Source organism: Empidonax traillii, unplaced genomic scaffold (assembly GCF_003031625.1).
Source record: "Empidonax traillii isolate 1590-97213 ecotype Southwest subspecies unplaced genomic scaffold, ASM303162v1 scaffold27:size3997909, whole genome shotgun sequence".
NCBI classification, from domain to species: Eukaryota; Metazoa; Chordata; class Aves; order Passeriformes; family Tyrannidae; genus Empidonax; species Empidonax traillii.
Genome location: NW_020955220.1, coordinates 219,595 through 239,481, shown reverse-complemented (window position 1 = coordinate 239,481; position 19,887 = coordinate 219,595). Strand labels below are relative to the sequence as shown.

General features: G+C 48.5%; 1 protein-coding gene across 3 annotated transcripts in view; it reads left to right on the top strand.

Annotated features, from left to right (window-relative positions):
- The window catches only part of SUFU (SUFU negative regulator of hedgehog signaling), a 98,064-nt gene extending 80,592 nt beyond the window's left edge, over window positions 1-17,472 (top strand). For 2 of the 3 annotated variants that reach the window (XM_027907622.1, XM_027907613.1), the window contains exons 11-12: window positions 7,461-7,529; window positions 10,722-17,472. In XM_027907622.1, the coding sequence (XP_027763423.1) occupies window positions 7,461-7,529; window positions 10,722-10,811 (159 nt within the window). In that variant the 3' untranslated portion in view covers window positions 10,812-17,472. The remainder of the gene's footprint in view (window positions 1-7,460; window positions 7,530-10,721) is intronic. The other variant, XM_027907630.1, reaches the window with a different exon arrangement.
- The last annotated feature ends 2,415 nt before the right edge of the window (window positions 17,473-19,887 follow it).

The following is a 19,887-nucleotide window of genomic DNA, read 5'->3' as shown; positions in this document are numbered from 1 at the left end:
GGGCTGGGCTGTACTCAATGAAGAAGGGCTCTGTAGTACATTTTTCTGCATTTCTTGGAAAGGCTTGTGGACAAACAGTACTTTCAGAGGCTTCTGACTTAGCAAAGCATTTTCATGATCAGGAAAAAGACTTGTCCTGTGGAACACTTGTTTGCTAATCTTCACCACCTTCCTTGTAAGTAGTTCTTGTGCTTTGCAACAAAACGATCATACGCATTTGCTAATCCTGTCAAAATACAGTTTTTCCAAAATAGCTCTCTTGATTCCTTTTTTTCCCTAAAAACCTTTAGAAAAAAGAATCAAAAACAAGGCATCCAGCATGGAAAAATAAGTTGAGGCTTAGGACAGCAAGGTCAAACCTCTCATAGAAAATGTTAAATGTGCCTGTAGGCAGATAGGTACATGGAAGCCGTGGGAAGCATCCAGCATGCAGGAGCTATCAACATGCGCTATCTATGCTGGCAGTCACAGCAGAGGGGGGATTACTGTGAGCAGGGTCATGGGGGACAATCCATTCTTTTGGTTTGGCAACCTAAGGGAAAAATCTGGGAAAGAAGATCAGACTGAGGCCAATCTTGAAATATTTTCAGTTTTTCTTGCTGAAACAAAAGCCTTAAAGAGACCAAAAGCTGAAATAAAATCCTTTTATGTTGAATGAAACCAGAAATAAGAAAGTTTTCCTCAATAAAAACAGAGGGGAAAAATCTAGTTTTGCAGAACAGGGCTGGAGTTGTTAGAAGTTTTGCCTTCTCTAATCAATACTTGAGGGATATAATACTTGCGTAAGATATGAAAAACTCAGATTTTATTTCTTTCCTTTAATTTGAACCCCTATTTCTACTTCTTTGCTTTATGGGAGCCATAACTATAGGGTATTTTGGTTCTTCCTCAGCTTGTCCAATTGGAGTTGTTCCACATCATATAAAACACTGAATTAGTCAAGAGACAGAGTACACAAGAGAATGACTGCTCCGGTAGAGTCAGGACATTCCCCTGGAAATGAGCACATCTGGTTCTTCTCTCTGCTAGACCACATGTTAAATCATTTATGCACATTGGCATAATGGCAGCAGAGGTTCAGAGCAACGTTTGGAAGAGCTACTCTGATGCTTGAGATGCTCACTAGTGAGTGGCAGCTATGGGTTGAGTCCTCTCTTGAAGAGATAGGCTTGATTTTTGGTCTCCATAAATTTGAATAGTGGTGTTATGCCTAGCATGGTGAGCTCAAAGATAACACCCAGAAGATGGTTTAAGAGATGTACAACTGCAGCCTGCTCTCCTCCAAAGAAGTTTTAGGTGTCCACTTAAGAAAACTTTTTCAGAATCTTTTGGGTAGCTTCCCCCACATCCTTGAGCAGGTCTTGGAAATCTAAGGTAATACTTTTCCAGGAGGTTTATCATGTTCCCCAAACACTCCTTAAAACCTCGCTGCATTATCCCTTTGTGCTCTTCTCCCTCACTGCTGAATGAGACACTGAGAGAAATTCACTCTAGGGTAGAAATGTCCCGTTAGGACATCACGATCCTCCCGGTATCAACTCTCCTGCAACATGTTCTCTAGTACTTTGTCCAGGCTAGTTTTGGATGAGTCAAGTTCTTTCATCCTTCTTAAGCTCACTGTCTATCCAGCCACCTAATGCCCCTCCCTTGCCACTCATACTACATTTTTGGCTACTTTTTGTAGGTTTTCTTCCACCCACTTGGAGCATTCCTTGAAATGCCTGTTCTTCCTTTGCTTTTTCTCTCTGAAAGAATTGTTATTGCCTGTTGTCTTGGCTCCCTTGTCAGCCCTCTCCTTAACTGAGCCAAATTTTATGTGTTGAATCAAAGCAGCCTGGTCTGCAATACGGATCTCATCAGTGTAGGTTTAAGGATCTCAGGTCCCTGTAATTGAGAATGTCATAGAGAGATTCCACAAGGTCAAAATCTTTCAGTGTCATCGTATACTTCCTCTTCTGGGGTTGTAACACAGCAGAGTGAAGCAATAGGGTCCCTGAGGCATCTGTGAGTGGATGTTTCTCCTTTACAAGGAGGGTTATGAATTTCCTGGAAGAGCAACAGTGGAATTTCCCATCAAAGGTGTTTGTTGCAATACTAGTGCCTTTGAGGTTGTAATGAGAGCTGTGGTGGATTCAGGCAGCAAGGTGGCCTCTTCAGACAGCGTCAGGGCTGATGGTGACGTAGAACAATGATGTGACAAGGCCTCTGCCCTGAACCACTTGCATTCTGAGCAAAGCACTGCAAAGAAGGCCAGGTCAAGGGGAGAGCAGAGAGACGGGCTAGGGGTGCCTGTGGCACAGCGTGTGATTCATCAGGGCATTTTATTGGTGGGAATTTCAGTGTGAAATGCTGACACGCTTCTACTTCACCTTTTGGTGTGCTGCTGACAAAAATTAAGCTGAAACATTTTCAAGGCAAAGGACTCCTAAAAGTTGCTGGATATTTGCAGATGTAACAGGTGATATGTGGCTCAGGATACAACTGCTCCACCCGTTCCAGGCATAGCACCTGATGGGTGAACAGTTTCTTAGAAGGCTTGGTATGGTTTACATAGGGATTTATTGCAATGTGTCCCCACCTTCTCTGGCTAGGCCGTACAAGCCAGCTCTGTACTAAGTCCAGAACTAATAAAACGTGGGTTTCTTTCTTTGACAAACCTGCTAGAAGAGCAAGTGTTTAATGCAAACAAAGCACTAGGGCAAAGTGTGGGATTGTTTGGTTTTTTCCTAGGTAGGCAAGAAAAGTGAGTATTATCAGTAAAGGCACCTCTGCTTCACTGTACCTGGGCCAGTTGCTTGTGTCTTGCCCTGGACAAAGTGTGTTTCCTGAAGTTGGACAGAGCTGCAGCTCAATTCCTAGCTCAGCTTCTGGGGGTCTCCCTTCACTGAAGTCTTGCCAGCTGTACCAGGCATTCAACATTGGTGTGACCTCTGGTCTTAGCAGCATTTTCTGAGCAGACAATTTCAACCCCTCATGGGAATGTCCAACCCTGTAGTGAGAGATGGGGTATTAACTGTGGGGTGGTACCCGTAAGTTGACTATAAAGTCTTTAATGTTTTACTAAGCACCAGTTGCTTTCAAAGTCAGCTGAACTCATCTGGAGCCCCATGACCTTGTGTACATTTTTAGATTTCACCTCTTTTCATACACTTGCAGCCATGTACCTGTAACAAGTCATGGTACAGGTTTCTCAGCCTGCTGCAGGTATGAAAGCTTTCACACTGAAAGCTTCCACACAAACTCCTTCAGGACTCATAGGTAAGCCCTGGAGGTAAGAAGCAGATTTCTGCAAGCTCAGGTGAGACTTGCCACGAGAGGGAGACAGCATGTGTTCCCTGAACACATCCACCTGAATGAGACAGCCTAGCCTGGTATTTTGTAACATGTCTGGACACATGCAGCTGTTAGTGAAGTGGTGAGAACCCAAACTCCGGACCTCAGCCGTGCGGTAGGTACCTGTGATAGAAAACTCTTTTGTCTAGTGATCATCTTCCAAGCATCTGTAGCATGACTAGGTGCCGCAAAACACACAGCAAATGGAACCTAGATCTGCTGGCAGTGGGATAGCACATGTCCAGGCCTCTCTAGGTCAGGTCAGGGAGATCCTGGTGCGAGCAGGACTGTTCAGCACCCAAGGAGATGTTTCCGATACCCACAGCTGGCTGGCGAGGCCGTTCACTGTTCATACTGCAAACAGCCATTGCCAGTGCTGAGCTGCACCCTGTAACCAGCTTTGGCAGGCTGGGCTGGCTGAGTGTTTGCACAGGGCTGAGAAAACACAGCACTGTGAGCACTGGGCTGCTGCAGCACCCGGGACACCCGCCACCGCACGGCACCGCTCCTTTGCTTCCTCAGCACCAGCCGAGAGATTTCATGGGAGAAAAGGCTTGTTCAGTGCGCATGGGATGGCTTCGTTTGCCCTCCAGATTGTGCTGGCTTTTCCCATGGCTGCAGCACAACAGTGAGGCTCTGTTTTCCTTTGGGAAGGGAATAAGCTGCTTCATCATTGGGATCTCTGTGGAGTGTCCTGTTGATAAGATCAGTTAACAGCATCAGAGGAAAACTGTAGATTCGGGTCTGAAGTATAAAGTGAATGGGGCCTATTTGTTTAATTTGAGCTTCTAAGGTTTAAATCCCAGAGGAAATTAAATTAGGTGCCTAGAGCAATGGCAGTCTGTCATGTTTATTTGCTGGGAATGTCACCTTTAATATCATGCACATATAATGTGTGTGTGTGCGTGCGTGTGTGTGTGTGTTAATGTGATAGGGTACCATACTGTGCAGGAGCAGGCAAGCTACAAGAACTGGAAATGTGAAATATTGTGAGTGTGGAATGTTGAGATGGGATTGGATTTATTCTCATCCTTCTCCGTAAGACTCAGTCACCAGCATGAAGGTGGTTTTGCTGATTGCAGGTGGGGTTGGTAGCCTGATCTATGAGCACAGGCCTTAGTGCTCTTGGGCCATTTTGATAGGGCTACTTCTAACAGGAGAAATCTTGTCTAGACGTGAATCCAGGATGACAGTACTTCTCACTTACAAGCCCTCTTCAGCAGTTGGTGTGCTGCTGGCACATGCCTTCCCCCTGCATCCTCAGGAGAGCTCAAGAGTGACAGTTTCCTGTATTGAGGGACATGGCTGCTTGTACATTGGGTTACACCAGCACTTCAGAGCCTCCCTGCTTCTCCAGGAAGGAAGGCAGGTCTCCCAGCGGCATGGGGTAGCAGGGTTTGGGATGGGGTTTTTTATGACTTGGACTGTTAAGGATGGGTTCTGAGAGACACACTGTGGGTGTGTGAATGTCACTGCAGCAGTTTGTCATTGCAGCCCATGACTCCTGCCCTCCACCGAAGTTAGCTGTCCATGCAGGGCTGACAGAGCGGCGCTGCGATCTTTCCTCGGTGTGCTGTGTAGAGCAGGCTGCCATTGCTTTGAGCCCCCAGTTGCAGTCCACCAGGCAGCTGAGCTGTGGACTCCTGTCCCACCCCACTTGTCAGGGAGCCAGTTCAGCTCAGTATATTAGTGGAATTTGGGTTTTTTTTCAGCTGGATTACCATCATTCAGAGAGCAGGCAGTGAGCTGCAGGTAGGCTTAGCCATCTCAAGGCATTGCACCCAAGTTTCAGTGCTAGCCACAGTGCTCCGTGTAGGTTTGTACATACTCTGGGAGTCTGTGGCTTAGCCAGGACCTGATCTGTCCCCTCCTTCCCTCTCTCCACCCTTTGCTGTTTACCCCTGCATACCCTGTCTTGTTTTCCTCCAGCCTCAGAGCAGCTGGCTGCCTTGCACGTGATTCCCATTTCTCTCCTGCCTCTGGTGCCTTGGGAGCACCCAGGGGTCTTCCTGCTGCGCTTTTCTTCTAGTCTCCCTGCCAAAGCTGCAGCTCCTCATTCCTGCTCTCTCACCCATCCCAACCTCTGGCATTTTTGCTCATCCGTGGATGGGTGAATATTCATTTCCTCCTGGCCTGACTGCTGCGAATACCAATTCCTCCTCCTTTTTCCGGCTGTTCTGTAGATTTTGATGTCTGCCAAATTGTTTTCATTCCCTCACCCCACTGCAGACTGCACCTCCGCAGAAAGTGATCTGCTCCGCACAGAGCCCCGGCTCTCCACCCAGCTCTTCCTCCTGAGCTGAGCGATCAGGTTGCTCTCCCGCCTCCGACACAGACAGACGTCTCCCTCCTCCTGCAAACAGTCAGCAAACGAGTGTCTCCATTTCAACAGGCAGGATAGTTACAGGCCCCTGCAAGGAGACTGCAGCAGTTTGTGGTGGTACTGCATGTTTCAGTGCAATGTTCCTCAGCTTGCCAGTCTGCAGATTGGTGCCAGGTTGCAGAGTCCTGTCCAAAGCAGCAGGCTACTGGCTCCTAGCTGAAGCAGGGTTTTTTCAGGTTCAAGGTGTGATTAAAAAGGCCTGGGGAAGGTGCCTGCGTCCATGCTGAGCAGCTTGGTTATAAACACTGGCCTAGAGCCTCCTGCATGTTAAAGTTAAGTGAAGAGAGGAATGTAGTGGAGAAGGGAGCTTGTGATTCCCTTGTCCCCTGGAAAATCTGTGGGCAATGACAGCAGGGTGCCATGGTTGAGGGGAGAGGACTGCAGACACCTGGTAGCTCTCAGAACTGGATTTGGTGGTTTTGGATCTCTTCTCTTGCCAAACAAAGGAAGAAAGGGAGACCAGAATCTTCCCTTTCTCTTTCTGTCCAATAGTCCTGCCTATACATTGCCAAAATGGAGCCCAGAGGCTTCCACTTGCCCGTGGCACCCTGGCAGTGACTTGCTCTCCACTGATGTTCTGGCACCAAGCTGCCGGTGAGCATGGGAGGTGGCTTCCTGCATGGCAGTGGGACAGCCTGGGAAAAGGAGGGGTGCGAAAGGGGGCATGGGAATGGTGGTTGTTTCAGGATGGAAAGTAATGCCAGAGATGGAGGAAAGGGTGGACCAAAGGAAGGAAAGGAGGAGCAGGGGAAAAGAAAGAAACCTGTAGGCTAAAGTGGGAATAATAATCCACTGGATGCTGCTGCAACCTAACTCCCAGGAATGCTGCTCCAAGGCCCCCTCACTGCGTGGGGATGTTTGCCTGGTCCTGTACTGCCGGCTCTGCTCCTGTGCCAAACCAGCTGTCCTGCCTGGAGCTCTGGCCTTTGCGGCTGTTGTGAAGAGGGCAGGATGTGTTTGCTTCTGGCTATCACGTGGTTTTTAAAAGAGGGTGGGAGTTCCTCCACTTGAATTCCTGGGGCTGGTTTCTCCCATGGTGTCTGTGGTTTCTGTGACTTGGGGGACTCCATGAAGCTGGAGTCCTGGCCCTCATCTGGGACTTTTGACTTGACAGCAGCTGTTTTCTTGGGCTGCTTCATGCTTGCCAGCCAGCTTTGAGATGAGCCAAAAGTTTTCCCAGCACAGGCATGCAGGATGGGCATGTACCATCCCAACATGGAGATGCCTAGCATGGGTACCTCTGGGAGCACCTCCTATACCCAGCATCTGGTTCATCTGAACAGTGTGCTCCACTGGGGTCAAAGCCTTCCCCGTGCCTGGAGCACCAATTCTGTGCCGGTCCCAGTCTCTTCCTGTGCTGCTGTTTCCTGATTAAACTGTGAGCTTAACTTCAGTGGATCAGATAAAAGTGGCTGTCTCCCACTGTCTCTCCAAGAGTTGTTATCTTGACCCTTTTTCCTCCTTCCCCACTCTGTCTGTCTAAAGCCGAGCCTCTAATTTTAGACTGAGGAAGATAATTGAGGGTCAAAAAAGATTGCTGTATAATTTCAACATTTTTTTCAGTGGTTGGGGTGGAAGGCAAAGTTAGGAGCTCCTTGCCCTCAAACCTTTGTGTTGTGGGAAAGAAGGACATAGGGGAAGGAGTGAGTTGGTATAGTCTGCTCTCTGCAGAAGCCATGCTGTTTCCTGGCAATTAGCTAAAACTAAGATTGTGAAGGCATAAACTACTGTATTTCCGTTGCAGATCCTATTGACCGAAGAGTTCGTAGAGAGAATGCTGGAAGATTTAGAAGATCTGAATTCTCCAGAGGAAGTAAGGCTGCATCGTTCCCATATCTTCCATGTACTGTCCCATAGAGCTCAAACCATCCTGCAGTTTGCCTTTGATCTTCCCCTCAGCTGGCAGGCCGCAGGCCTGCCCCATAGACTGGAGGCCTTGCTAAACCTTCACATCTGCTGTGAACTGAGGCACTGAGAGAAAGGATTGCAAGAAATACAGGACAGGGATAAGTATTAAGGGAGACTCTGCACTTTCCTTTCCACCAGCATGCTTCCCAACATGGTATCTGAGCACCCCAAATCAAACCAGCGCAGTCCACGTCTATGGGGGGTTTCCTCCACGCCACACATAGATAGCGTCCTTGCAAGCAGCTCCATGTACATCACCTTCCCCACTTTCAGAAGAGCTGAAAGTGGTGGCAGCACATTTACTGATGAACAATCTGTTGTATGAGCTTCTTTTTTTGGTTTTGGAAACAGGCGGGGGCTTTCTCACATCTGCTACTTGGCCTTCACCTGCTGCCCCTGCACGGTGTGCAGAGGACCATCACCAGCCTGGAAACGTTACAGCAGCAGCCAGGGGAGCTTTATAAAGCTTTGCTGTATGGTACTAAACTTCCCCCTGCCATGTGATCTCTTCCTGGGGAACATTTAACACCCCGTCTCCCATGCATGCCATATAAATATTCTACTTGACTTCAAAGAGCAGTGGCAGAAATGACATGTAATATTTTTAATCCCATTTTTTACAGCTCCCTGCAGACTCTAAAGAAACTTTCCTTGGCTTGTAGAGCAGCCCTCCCATCCATTGCCCTGCTCCCCTCCCCCCAGGAAAATCTCAGGGCTCTAATTGTTTAATCCAGAGTTGACTTAATGCCAGGGTGTTCTTCACTGTGTGAGTGGGGAGAGCACGCTGCAGGCTGTGCAGTGACTTTCAGGCCAGCTTTTATCCAGTTAAACCTAATCCAAAGCTCCTTTTTGCAAGTGACATGGAAGCCCAGGAGCACTTTGGTTTGAAGGCCCTTTAGCTCAGGCTTTGGATGGCTCCTGTTCCTTCGCTGTCCGCTGAGAGGCAATGAGCATGGCAGCTCCTGGCACCACGACCGAGTGTTCGGTTCCGAGTTACTGTGACTTTGCTAAATTAAAAAGTGAAAAACAAACAAATGCAAAGGATGGCTTCTCCAAGAGGATTGCTTTGGAAGCACTGCTGTTTATAAAAAGGAAAATACTTGAGATGAAATGTGATCTTTCAGCATCCAGATTCCTCCAAGGATTTGTAACTTGCAGGATCCCAGGCTGGGCCAACTGAAGGCATTCCTGCAGCGCTGACTGTTGCTGATGATGTTCATGTGGTAGAACGAAGTGCTGCGAGGAGGGTCTTTCCTTTGCTGCATAAAGAGCCACCTGTGTTAAGTGAAATTAAGTGAAATAATCTGTCTGAGTATCTTTAGCATGTTTTTCACATGCCCTAGACAGTGAACTCAGAAGAATTTCCTGGGCAGTGCAGGGCCACTAGATTAAATGGTGCAAGCTGTACACAGGACTTGACTTTATAAAAAACAACCATAAATGGGATTTGGGCTGTTTGTTTCCTAGAGGATAAAGAGTGGGAGTTGATGGTAGCCCCTATCCTGAAAAATCCTTCTGCCATGCCCCTAAATCATGAGTCAGACCCTGAACCACCAGGCCAGCATACTAAGGTCAATGGATACCAACCACAGGTTACCCTCATGGGCAGCTGCAAATGGAGCAAGGTCAGGAGCAAATTCATGACAGAGCTGCCCTTGCTGTGGAGCAGCAGCTGGAGGGCATCTCCTTTAGCAGGAATCTGCCACTGAGCCTGTGTTAAGGTCCTTCAGAAACAGGGTGCTTCTGGAAAGAAAGACAGGTAATTGGATAAAGATGGATGATTTGCAGATTGCTCTCTCCTTGTACCGACTTTATAATTCATGTAGCCCCTGGGAACCTTATGGTGTTGCTGGCCCTGGTCTGAGGACTCTCCTAGGAGAGTATCTGTGTCTGTAACCATTCTGAATTAGCCATCTCCAGGTCAGATTGCCACTGGTGTGATTCCTCACTGGGAGTCTCGTCAGGGTGTCAGAGAATCTTGTAGTGCAAGGCAGTGCATCACTGAGTGCAGTAAAGTTTTGAAAACAAAATGATCCTGCAAACTGTCTTCCAGAGCTATCCCCTGCATGTTTTGAATCCTCAGCCTGGGATGGTGTGAAATGCCTATGCAGAACTGGTTGCCATTCACCTGTGGATGGGGCAGATTTGTAGCCTAAGAGATTCCACCCCTCACATCCCACACCCCCCACGGAGCTGTGTTTGAGAGACCTGTGTGAATGCATGGGCACTGGTCACATGTGGTTGTGAGAAGGGTTAGTGGTAAGGTTCCTTGGAGCTCTCTCCCTGCATGGTTGTGTTTGGGATCAGAGATTTTGGAGTGACTTCCTAGCCTAAGGTCGGCTGCCCTGGAATGGCATCAGTGGGACAGTGGGACCAGTGCATTTGTCTTGTTTGGGAAACATTGGCCAGAGCCAGTGCTGTGTAAACCAGACCGGGGCAAAAAATCTCCGTTCTGTGTGCTTCAACCAGTGTTTGCAAAACAGCCTGAGCAGCTGAGTGCCTGTGAGAGCACGAGGCGTTGTACAGCTCTGTGGAGCCTTTGTAAATGCTGTGCAGGCACTCTGGCTCTCCACAGCCAGGGCAGCAAAGTTTGTCCTCCTGGAGGCGGTGCCGTTTGCAAGCCTGTCCCCCAGCAGAGCTGCGCTGGCTCACCTACATTCCACCTGGAATGAGCAGGGGTTTGAAATCTGCCCTAAGTCTACTTTTAAAGGAAATGTGGGCTCTGGGGGCTGGGGTAGGTGAAAGGAAAGGAACGTGGTTAGGTAAGAGGGAAGACACTTCTGGCTGCAAATCTTTAGAGAAGTTGGGAAGGGGAAATGGGTGGGGGCTGGGAGCAGAAACCCTCCAGAATTCATCTGATGAAGTAAACAGCACTTGGGCTGAAAATTCAGAACTTTACTTTGGCAGCTGAGGCGCAGGCCACATTATCTAATGTCCACTGCTGTCCAAAACATACTGATGGGGAAATGTTTTCTTAGTGGCCTCTTGTTTTAAAAAACAATAATAACATGGGGCTGCCTGCCTTTTCAACAAGTATGGGTTTTTTTATGCAGGTTGCAGCAATATGCATTAACTGGTTCTCTTTACTCACTTGCAGTTTAAACTTCCAAAGGAGTACAGCTGGCCTGAAAAGAAACTGAAAGTTTCCATCTTGCCAGATGCCGTGTTCGACAACCCGCTGCATTAGAGCTGAATTACACTCTTCTAACAACTGGGAGAGCCAAGTTACTGTTCATTACCCAGTGACTCACAGGATAATTAATGCAGTAAAAACTCTGCCTGCAAATAAAAAGAGTTTGCTGCACAACCACTGCAAACAGAAGAGGAGCTACTCAGCACCAGCCCAAACTGAACTGAGCCCTTTCCTTTATCCTTCCCAAGGCTGAACTCTCTGGGAGCAGCCTGCGTATGTGTGAGTGCGAGTGAGAAATATTTAACTATGAAAATTAGTAGTAAGAATCCTTTTTCTCTCCTAGCTGCAGAACTCCCCTCTGCCTTAGCCCAGGGTGTAGACGCTCTGCACGCCTGTATTTACACATACATTTCTGCCAGGTGCGAGCCTATAATCCATGGATTAAATGTTCTTTACGTGACTCTGGAGTCCTTTTGTTAGCCAAACTTTTACTGACTGCAGAACTGTTCTTCCATGTGCTATTTTTTTTTTTCTTTTCAGAAACGGAATGGTATTTCCCCTGTTTAAAGGAGGCCAAAAGCTCACATGCTTGAAGCTGAACAGATTTAAAGATGAACTTTCTAGTTCAGTCAAGAAAAACAAACCCAGATCCTCCCTGCCCTCAAATTAGGCATGTTTTAAGTGTTGGTCTTGGTGCTATTAGCTATGGTATCACTGCAAACAGAGGCAACTTTATTCTCGCGCATCCTGTCCTTGTGCCTGAACCCCAGGGAAGGTCGCAACCTCTGGTTTTGCACAAGCAGGAGGAAGAAAGCTACCGGGGCGGGGGAGATCTCCTGTTTACAGTGTGTTTATCTTTAAAGAGATACTGTCAAGTATTTTTTCCTTGCTATTGTACAGAATTTGAGAAGCTAGAAAGGATCATTTGTTCACAGGGACAACTTAATCAGCTCTACAGGATCCAGGGGGCCGCTTGAAAGCCTATCAAATGGAGATCTCCACTGCCCTGGCATAGCAGAGAGGAGACTCATCCTCAGTGAAGCCAACTATTCTCCCGTTCAGCAGGGTTGTGCCCTATGCAGCTCCGTTTTCCCCTCTAGCCTCGCTGTGCTGGCTCTTGTTGCTGACCTTCCTCCTTTCATGTAGGTTTGAACTGTAAAGCATCAAAATCGATTTGAAGAGACCTTCTCTCTAGATCCCTGTGGCTTCCTCCTTGGAGCAAAATGTGGTGTGCAGAGGAGCCGGTCTCTGCAGTGCCAGCTTCTGTCTCTGCATAGAGCTGCTGGCCCTGTGGATACGCTGCAGCAAACCACCGCAGGCTTTACCCCCTGCTGCTGCTGCAGGTTGTTTCTGATGCATATTCCCCAGCCTTCCTCTGCCCATTGTCTTTTGGTGACAACTCTTCACTCCTTGTCAGGGGAGGTGCAGCTTTCCTTCCACCCCTTTCTGCCTACAAGATAACTCAAGCGGTTTATGCGCAATTGCTGTGTGATCATAATACAAGTATAACAAAAGCTTTTAACACTTAACTCCCCTGATCAAACAGCAAAGTCCAGGAGGCCTCACAGTACCCCAGGGTTGGTTTTTTGTTTGTTTTCTGATTTAATTTCTTCCCAGCACAGTCAGCTTTGATGTTTTTTGCATATATTTGAGGCTGGTTAATGTTGGTCAAGAAGCAGAGCTAGGAGCCACAAAGCTTTCCTTGGACTTGCTACAGAATTCCTCTGTGGCCTCAGGCGAGTCACTCAATGTCTCTCTGTGCAGAGAGGGTGATTATTGACTAGAGGGCTGTAGGACCTACCGAAGCATGCCAGGGTTTGCAGGGGAGGGCGTGCTTTGTGTACCAAGTAGTATTTGTACTATTATAATTGTTTTTATATTATAATTTAAGGCAGGCCAAATGCAGAGTCCAACACTGCTCTGCAGAACCTTCCTTTCTGCAAAGCTACGAAGCAATTTACATGTAAATGAGTTTGTCATTTTGTCTGAACTCAGAGGATCATCTTAAAATCCTGCTGTGCGAGAGCAAACTTTCAGATATCTGCATGTGCCAGCCAGAGTGAGTTCTGTGCTGAGGCAGGCTGCATTCATCCGTGGGATCTCTTGGCCAGTTTTCATTGTCCTGGTTAGCACTAAGCATCCCTTCTGTACTGTAGATGTATATGCAAGGGACAGTGTGGGTGAGAAAGCAGCATGAAAATGTACCAGTCCGGCTTCAAAAACGACATGCCCAAGTGTCCCACCGCAAGATAATGAACAAACAGATGATTGTGGCTGTGGGGGAAAAGGCAAGGGCAGCAACAACAATTTTGTCCCAAAGCCATCCGCCAACAGTAGCCCATGGATGCTCCTGTACGAGCTTGCTGGGGGTGCCTGCAGCAGAGCTGGCCTGTTGCCACCATGCTGGCTGCTCTTCCTTGTTTCCAGATGCTGGCTCTCATTAAAAGGAACTTTAAATCCACATCTTAGTGGAGAAGGGACATTTGGAAGGTCAATTGTTGCCGTTCCTGCAGAGATCAGCACGGAGCAGAGAGAAGTCCATCAGACCTTCTCTGAGCTCTGACACACATCTGGAAAGCTTGGGACCTCCTGCCCTATGAACTCTTTGAGCCTTCACAACAGGGATGTGGTGCTGTACGCAGGGAAAGCACCTCCTCCAAGCTGCCTTGTGCTTCAGTTCTGCCTTTCTCGTGCATATGTTTTCCTCACCATATTTGCTCTCATCAGACACTCTGGGTTGGGTTTTCATTAACTTCAGAGGGAGCAGGCTGAATGCATTTTTATAATCCACACAGGATCCTTGTGTGTGTGTATTTTTGTTTCATGACATGTATTTATATATAGTTCTGTGTATTTGAGTTATGAACAGGTGGCATGCCAGAAATCTCTATTTCTGAGACACTTTCTCACAGATCTTTGCTGGTAGCCAGATAACAATTGAGGGGAAGGCTTGAAGGGAAGGAAGTGAAATCTTCCTATTTAGTTAAGGGGGAAAATATTAGACAAATAACTGTTAAAATAGAAATGTGTGTCTAATTGGTAGACCCACTGTGAGAGAGACCCTGGTGAAAGTCAGCTCTTAAGCTCCCAGGTTGTGTCGTTGCCTCTCAGCAAGTTATCTAAGAATAAGAAAGTTGCACATTACTCAGTATCATGAAGAACTGGGCACCCACAGGACCTCCCCTCCCTGATTCACATGAAGTTTGCAACTTCATGTGCAGACTTACTGGCAACTAAATGAGATGTCAAGTCTAGATATTTTCATCTTGGGGATCATCAAGAGGATATGCCTCTGTGTGAAGGAAATGGAAAAGAAACCTTTGGATTTTAGGGAGCAAATAGTTTGAAACAGGGGAATGCATCAGTGTTAATAAATGCCACAGTATTTTTTTTGCCCAAACCTGCTGAGATGGTAGGTCCACTGGTGCTAATTTTTTTCTAGATTGTGTAGAAGGTCTGTATGAAACCAGAAACCTTTGAGGCTTGTGTTAGCTAAAGACAGTGACCTGGATGGAAATTAAAGCAGTGCGTACAGGTTTTCTCCCTCCTGGAGAAATCCATGCAGGTCAATCAGGATATTTCAAAAGATGAAGAGCCTTGAAAATCCAACATGTGACAACAATTCTGAAACAGGAGAAGTTCTAAAAGCCAGAACTACTCTCCCTGTCAGTTTCTGATTAAAAGCAAGACAAGGAATGTATCATTTCAGTATTAAAGTATGTAGGATGTGATCTGAGTGGAGCAGTCAGTCTTGTAGCTGCTGTGACCATACTTTCAGTGGCTTAGACAGGTGGTGCCTGCTGTGTCTAATGTCTTTGAGGATGGTAATATACTAGTTCTACTGTACGTGGATTTGCCAACAGTGATTTGAAATATTCTGAAGCTCTTCACTTCAAATATTCAGTTGCTCTTGGATGGCTTTTGGAATTACACCATCATGTCATCAATTGGTCTTGGAAGAAGTGAGGGTTGTGTTGATTTTCATCTGTGACCAGTGGAAATATTTTTTTAACAACCCAGTTGAAAGCGATGCTTGGCTTGTGAGGGCAGATCGCTGGTGAGAGGTGCGTGTGGGGCAGCAGGTGAGCAGCCCCCCTCCTATACCCACAGCTCAGGCCTGTTCCAGGGCAGTGCAGCGCTTACGCATTTCGGGCGCTGCAAGGGGAGCTGCGAGGGAAGCTGCAAACTTCATGAATCCTGAGTCCCTCGGCACAGCACGGGGTCCCTGCAAACCAGTCCTCATTTACGTGCCAGGACCCACAGAGATCCTGCACAGGAGCAAGCATCCAGCCAAGCACATCCCACTGGGTTCACGTCTCTGTGAACGGCTGTGTTGGAAAATGTTCACTGGAAAATGTTTGGCTGACTGCATGTTTCACAGGATGCTGGGTTAGCTGACAGGTTGGCATGGGATTGTGGCTGCTCGGCTGGTAATCTGTCCTGATGACTATTCCCTCCTCCTAGTTGGGCATCCAGAATCCTGCTTTTCGAGCTTGTATCTGGCCAGGGCAGGGCAGCATCATGTCAAGTGAGGAGAAAAGCTTTAGGCCAGAAGAAACCCTTAGACCCATGTGTCCAATTTTCCCTTAGTGCAGGGCACAGCCTTGCACCTTGTGGCTCCTCTGGATGAAGTCTTGGGCTTCAGCCCCTGCACCATCACAGCCAGGTTAGGAGAGGCTCCAGCACCAGGAGAGCCCTTCTAACTCCCAGGGACTTGGTCCTCTACATAACTGCCCTCCATTGAATTGAGAGGATACATTGTGCCTTAATTTTTCTTGTGACTGAGGCTGCAAGGGCAGCTCGAATTGTCAGGCAACCAGAAATTCCTTTCTGTGCATCTGTCCCTATCGATAAATGCCAGCCTGCACAGCAGCCAGACTGTATCCAAAACAATCTCAAAATCCACATTTGCCTCTGAGGTTCACTTCCCAAGATTTTAAAGCTGCTCTCTGGGACCTAATGAGCTCTCTTTCAACCTCCTATTCTTAAACCATTTTTTCTGTTGTGCAGAGTCTGCTTGTTGTCTTTTCTTTAAAAAAAAACCCAACCCTTGTGTTTGACATGAGTCCAAAATTTCAAATGGAGACTAGGCCTGAGGTTGCAAATGTGTTTTAAACCTGGTAACGCATTGACTTGTCTCTCTCGGGCAGAGAACCTGGAGTGTATTGTGCTTCACTACCTCTTCGTTTCTACCATGGTTCTGTTTCCCCTAAAATCACTGACAGACCATAAAATCATCCTAAGTGACAGATCAGTTCAGAAACATCATTTCTAGTCTGCTGTGAAGGGGGTACCCCTTCTCTTTCCCTCACTGAAAGACCATTCACCATTTGGCTTGTAGGGCCCCAACAGCAGGAGAGGAACATCAGCCCAGAAGGGGCTGCACGTGGCAGATGTAACTGGCCAGTGCCTGGTTGTTTTTAAACTGTCCTGATGCTGTGTCTGCCCTCTTTAAAAAGAGGAAGAGAGAGAGAAAAAAACCCAACCTCTAAAAGCCAGAAGAAAATTTCCTGCTGATTGTTGTGTTTTGCAAACACTGGTCTTTTTCTCTCGCCCTCTCCCTCTACTCCCAGCGAGGCTGGAGATGAAAATGGCTCCTTTGTTCCTTTCCCTGGGGCCCAACTGCAGCGAAAGTGCGGCTCCGGAAACCCTCTGCTGCAGGAGTGGTGAGGGTGGGAGGGACCAAGCTGTCACCGTGTGTGGTAGGTCCTACATAAACACAGCGTGTGTTGACAATGCTGAGAGCAGGATGGGAGCGGAAGGACTCTGTGGTGCTGGTGACAAGGCTCCTGCACCGTTCCTCCCGTGGCAGCAAGCGGGATGCAAAACCCGTGGGGGCAGAGGAAGGGGAGGTGGGTGTGAGTGGCCATGTCATTCCAGTAGGGACTGATCACAGGCCCTGGGCTTTTGGCTCTCTCCAAAGTGGGAATTTGCAACCCTGTGGAAGCAGGCAGCATCCCACTAGGGGCTTATAGCGATGCCCTGGCCCCCATGCTGGGGTATTCCTTGCACACATCCAGCCCTATAGTCCTCATACTCTGAGTTTGACCACGGTCGTGCTCCAAACCCAAGTTTGGTCATTCAAAACCCTTCTTTCATCCAGCCTAGGCTGGACATACCAACTTCTCCCTTTTATTAAAGTTATAGAAGTTTTGCCGCTCGCTGGGGACACTACTTGTTGTGTGTGCTAGTTGGTTTCTGGAAATCCTAGAGCAAAGGCAAGGTTCCCCGGGCAGGGCACACATGGGTGACCAGGACTACAGTGAACCCTGACTGCTGGGGCTGCCCTTGAGCCCAGAGGTGAACCTTTCTGTTCTTCAGCAGTGTGTGTGTCTGTGTGTGTGTCTGTGTGTGTGTGTGTATCTGTGTGTGTGTGTGGTCTGCGGGCGCAGGGTCGTGTGGATCGAGGAGCCCCAGGACGCTCCTGATGGGGCTGGAAGGAGCCCGCGTTTCTGCAGCCTCTGTATCACTACCTTGTAGATGGCCTTTCTTCCCTCTCTCCTCCTTTTTTGTAATAAAAGACAAAAAACAAATGGAAAGCTAAACTAGCAGAGGTTTTTAAATATTTTATATTAGTTTCTAATGTAAATTCTTACATTGTTATTGCAGTGCTGGGTGTGTTTCGCCTGCACATGACTTTTTGTAATATTTTTGTGAATCACTAAACGTTTTTTTCCTCCTGTGTATTCTAAGTGCATTAAACGTATTTGCAGAATTGTCAGTGTCCTTCTCTGTGGGCAACTCAGCGGGACCGACTGTCTCCTGCTCGGCCCTGTGGCTGCTTCAGCAGCCCCTTCTCCTCCTCATTGGCACCTTCTCCCCCCTGGCCCCAGGGGAGTGAGGTCTGTTGCCCAGACCTCTTGAGTGCAAGTGTGGGAGGGAAAGGGAACTTTCTTCTTCCAAAAATACTCAGCAAAAGAGCCAGTCCCAGGCACTACCAGGTTCAGGATCTTCCTTGAGCATCCTCTGGCAAAACCCCTTGAGCCAAGGCAGCCTGAGTGCCCTGACAGCTGGGGTTTTCCGTGCCATTTGGACAGGCTGGGATCCGGAGTGCTTGCACGTGGGTCCAAGGATGCAGCCAGTTGGCTGAGGGATGGCAACCTCGTCCACTGACACGGGAAGGAGGGAGCTGGGGTGAGTGCCGGGTCAGGTCCGTGATCCTGTGCTCTGCCAAGCACCTCCTGGCTTCAGCGGGATTTGTGGGGGTGTGGATGTGCGCGCAGAGACTGGATATGTCAGAGAAGAGACACAGCAAACACTTATGAAAAAATATTACTGAGTTAATGTTGCAACGATTTCCCAGTAACGCAGAACGATTTTGCAGTAATATTTTTACACTCCTCAGTAATAAATGCCTTTAAGGTCAGAGAGAATGCGTGGAATATCTTGGGGGGGGGGAGGGAGATCACTGTGCAGAAGGAGGGTGGCAGGGGAAGGAAAAGATGTGCAGGGAGCCAAAATCCAACTTTGGGCAGGTTTTGCCATTGCTCTTTGTGAGTGTTATCTCAGCCCACCCTGCATCACAAGGGGAGCAATCGGTGGAACAGGTTTCTGCAAGGACTTTCTTTCTTTTGAATTTTAGGGTGAAAACCATTCTTTCTCTAAGAACCTCTCCTACAGCCACATCCAGACACAAATTACCCCAGCCTCAAAGCAAAGCAGTGGGATCTCCAAGCCCTGCTGGTGCAGAGCAGACCATGCTGGACACGCTGAAGGAGAAATCACCGCAGCTTGGTCGGGTTTCCTCGTGTCACCTGAGGACACCTTGCTGGTCAATTGAGTTCTCCAGCAAGGTTATTTACCCAGGCAGGGGTTTGGGGGGTGAGAGGCCACCTACAGCTGTTCTCTTGGCCCAAGACCCCCTGTGCCTGTTGCCTTCCCAGTTTTTGAAGCATATGCAAGCACAGGGTCACCCCTTTAGGTCATTCCAGCAAGGACAGCAGAGCTGAGACCAGCAAGGGACCCCACTGCTCACGTAGTGCTGGGAACCCTCATCACCAGCCACTCGGTTGATTTAATCAATTAATTAAATGATCCACTTTTCCCATTCCCGTGGTGGCCAGGCAGCACCCCTTTTGCAGCACTGCATCCCAGCTGATTTCTCTATTCAGCCCCAAATCCAGAGGGGATAGGGTGCCCCTGGAGCTGCAGCACCATAGGCTGCCCCTCTCTCGCTGACACCCTTACCCTGGAACCCCACCACCGGCAGGGCCATGCCCAGCTCCGGCAGCCTCACTGCTCTGCCTCCACCCCAGCCAAAAGCACCTTCGGGCAGTGAATTTAATTAAGGTTTCTGAAAAGCAGTGTCTGGGAGCCCCTCCTGGATCTGCGGCTCTGAACTTCATTAGGAGTGGTTTGTTGCTAATAATGCCGGCAGCTTCTCTAATTAATAATGGAAGGGCTGTGAGCAGATGCCAAGCCAGGAGAGGGAAGGGATTTGTTTGTTTATTTCTCTCCTCTCTTGGTGCTTTTTTTCTGGAGTGCAGAGGGAGGGCTGGGGCTCATTTCCCATCTGAAGAGTGAATGGTGGTGCCTGGGAACCTCAATGGGGAAGTGGGTGCACCTGTGAGGCAGGAGAGGAGATGGAGTGGGGTGAGAGATGGGGCCCCATGGGTGGAACAAAGGAGCGTCCCCCAAGACGAGGGGCTCCCACTCCTGTGGTGCTCCCTGCCCACCCAGGACAGAGCCAACATGACCACTGGTTGTGCCGGACTTGGGCACCCAGGGATGGTTCTGACCCACAAACCCTCTCCCAAAGCATCACTGCCACAGCATGCCCCTGTCCCACAGCATGTTCTCCAGCCTGTGGCAGGAGGGTGCAGACATGGGAAGGAGGGGTTTTCCATGCTTTAGCCCCCAGGACCACAAGTATGTGTCATGCAGCACCCAGAAATGTTGATTTGCAGAGGATCAGCACACGAAGTCCCTTTGGATTTTTCTTCCTCCCCACTTTCCTGCTTGCCCTCTTGCCCAGCTGGCACAGCCACCTGTGGCAGCACCTCAGTGCAGAAGAAAGGCTCCCAGCATAACCCTGTGTGCAGCACCTGACACATCAACACCCCATGCTCCTGAGAGGGACCCAAAGCAGCCAGAATGGGCTGGATCCTGCTGCCTCCCTCTGGCACAGGAC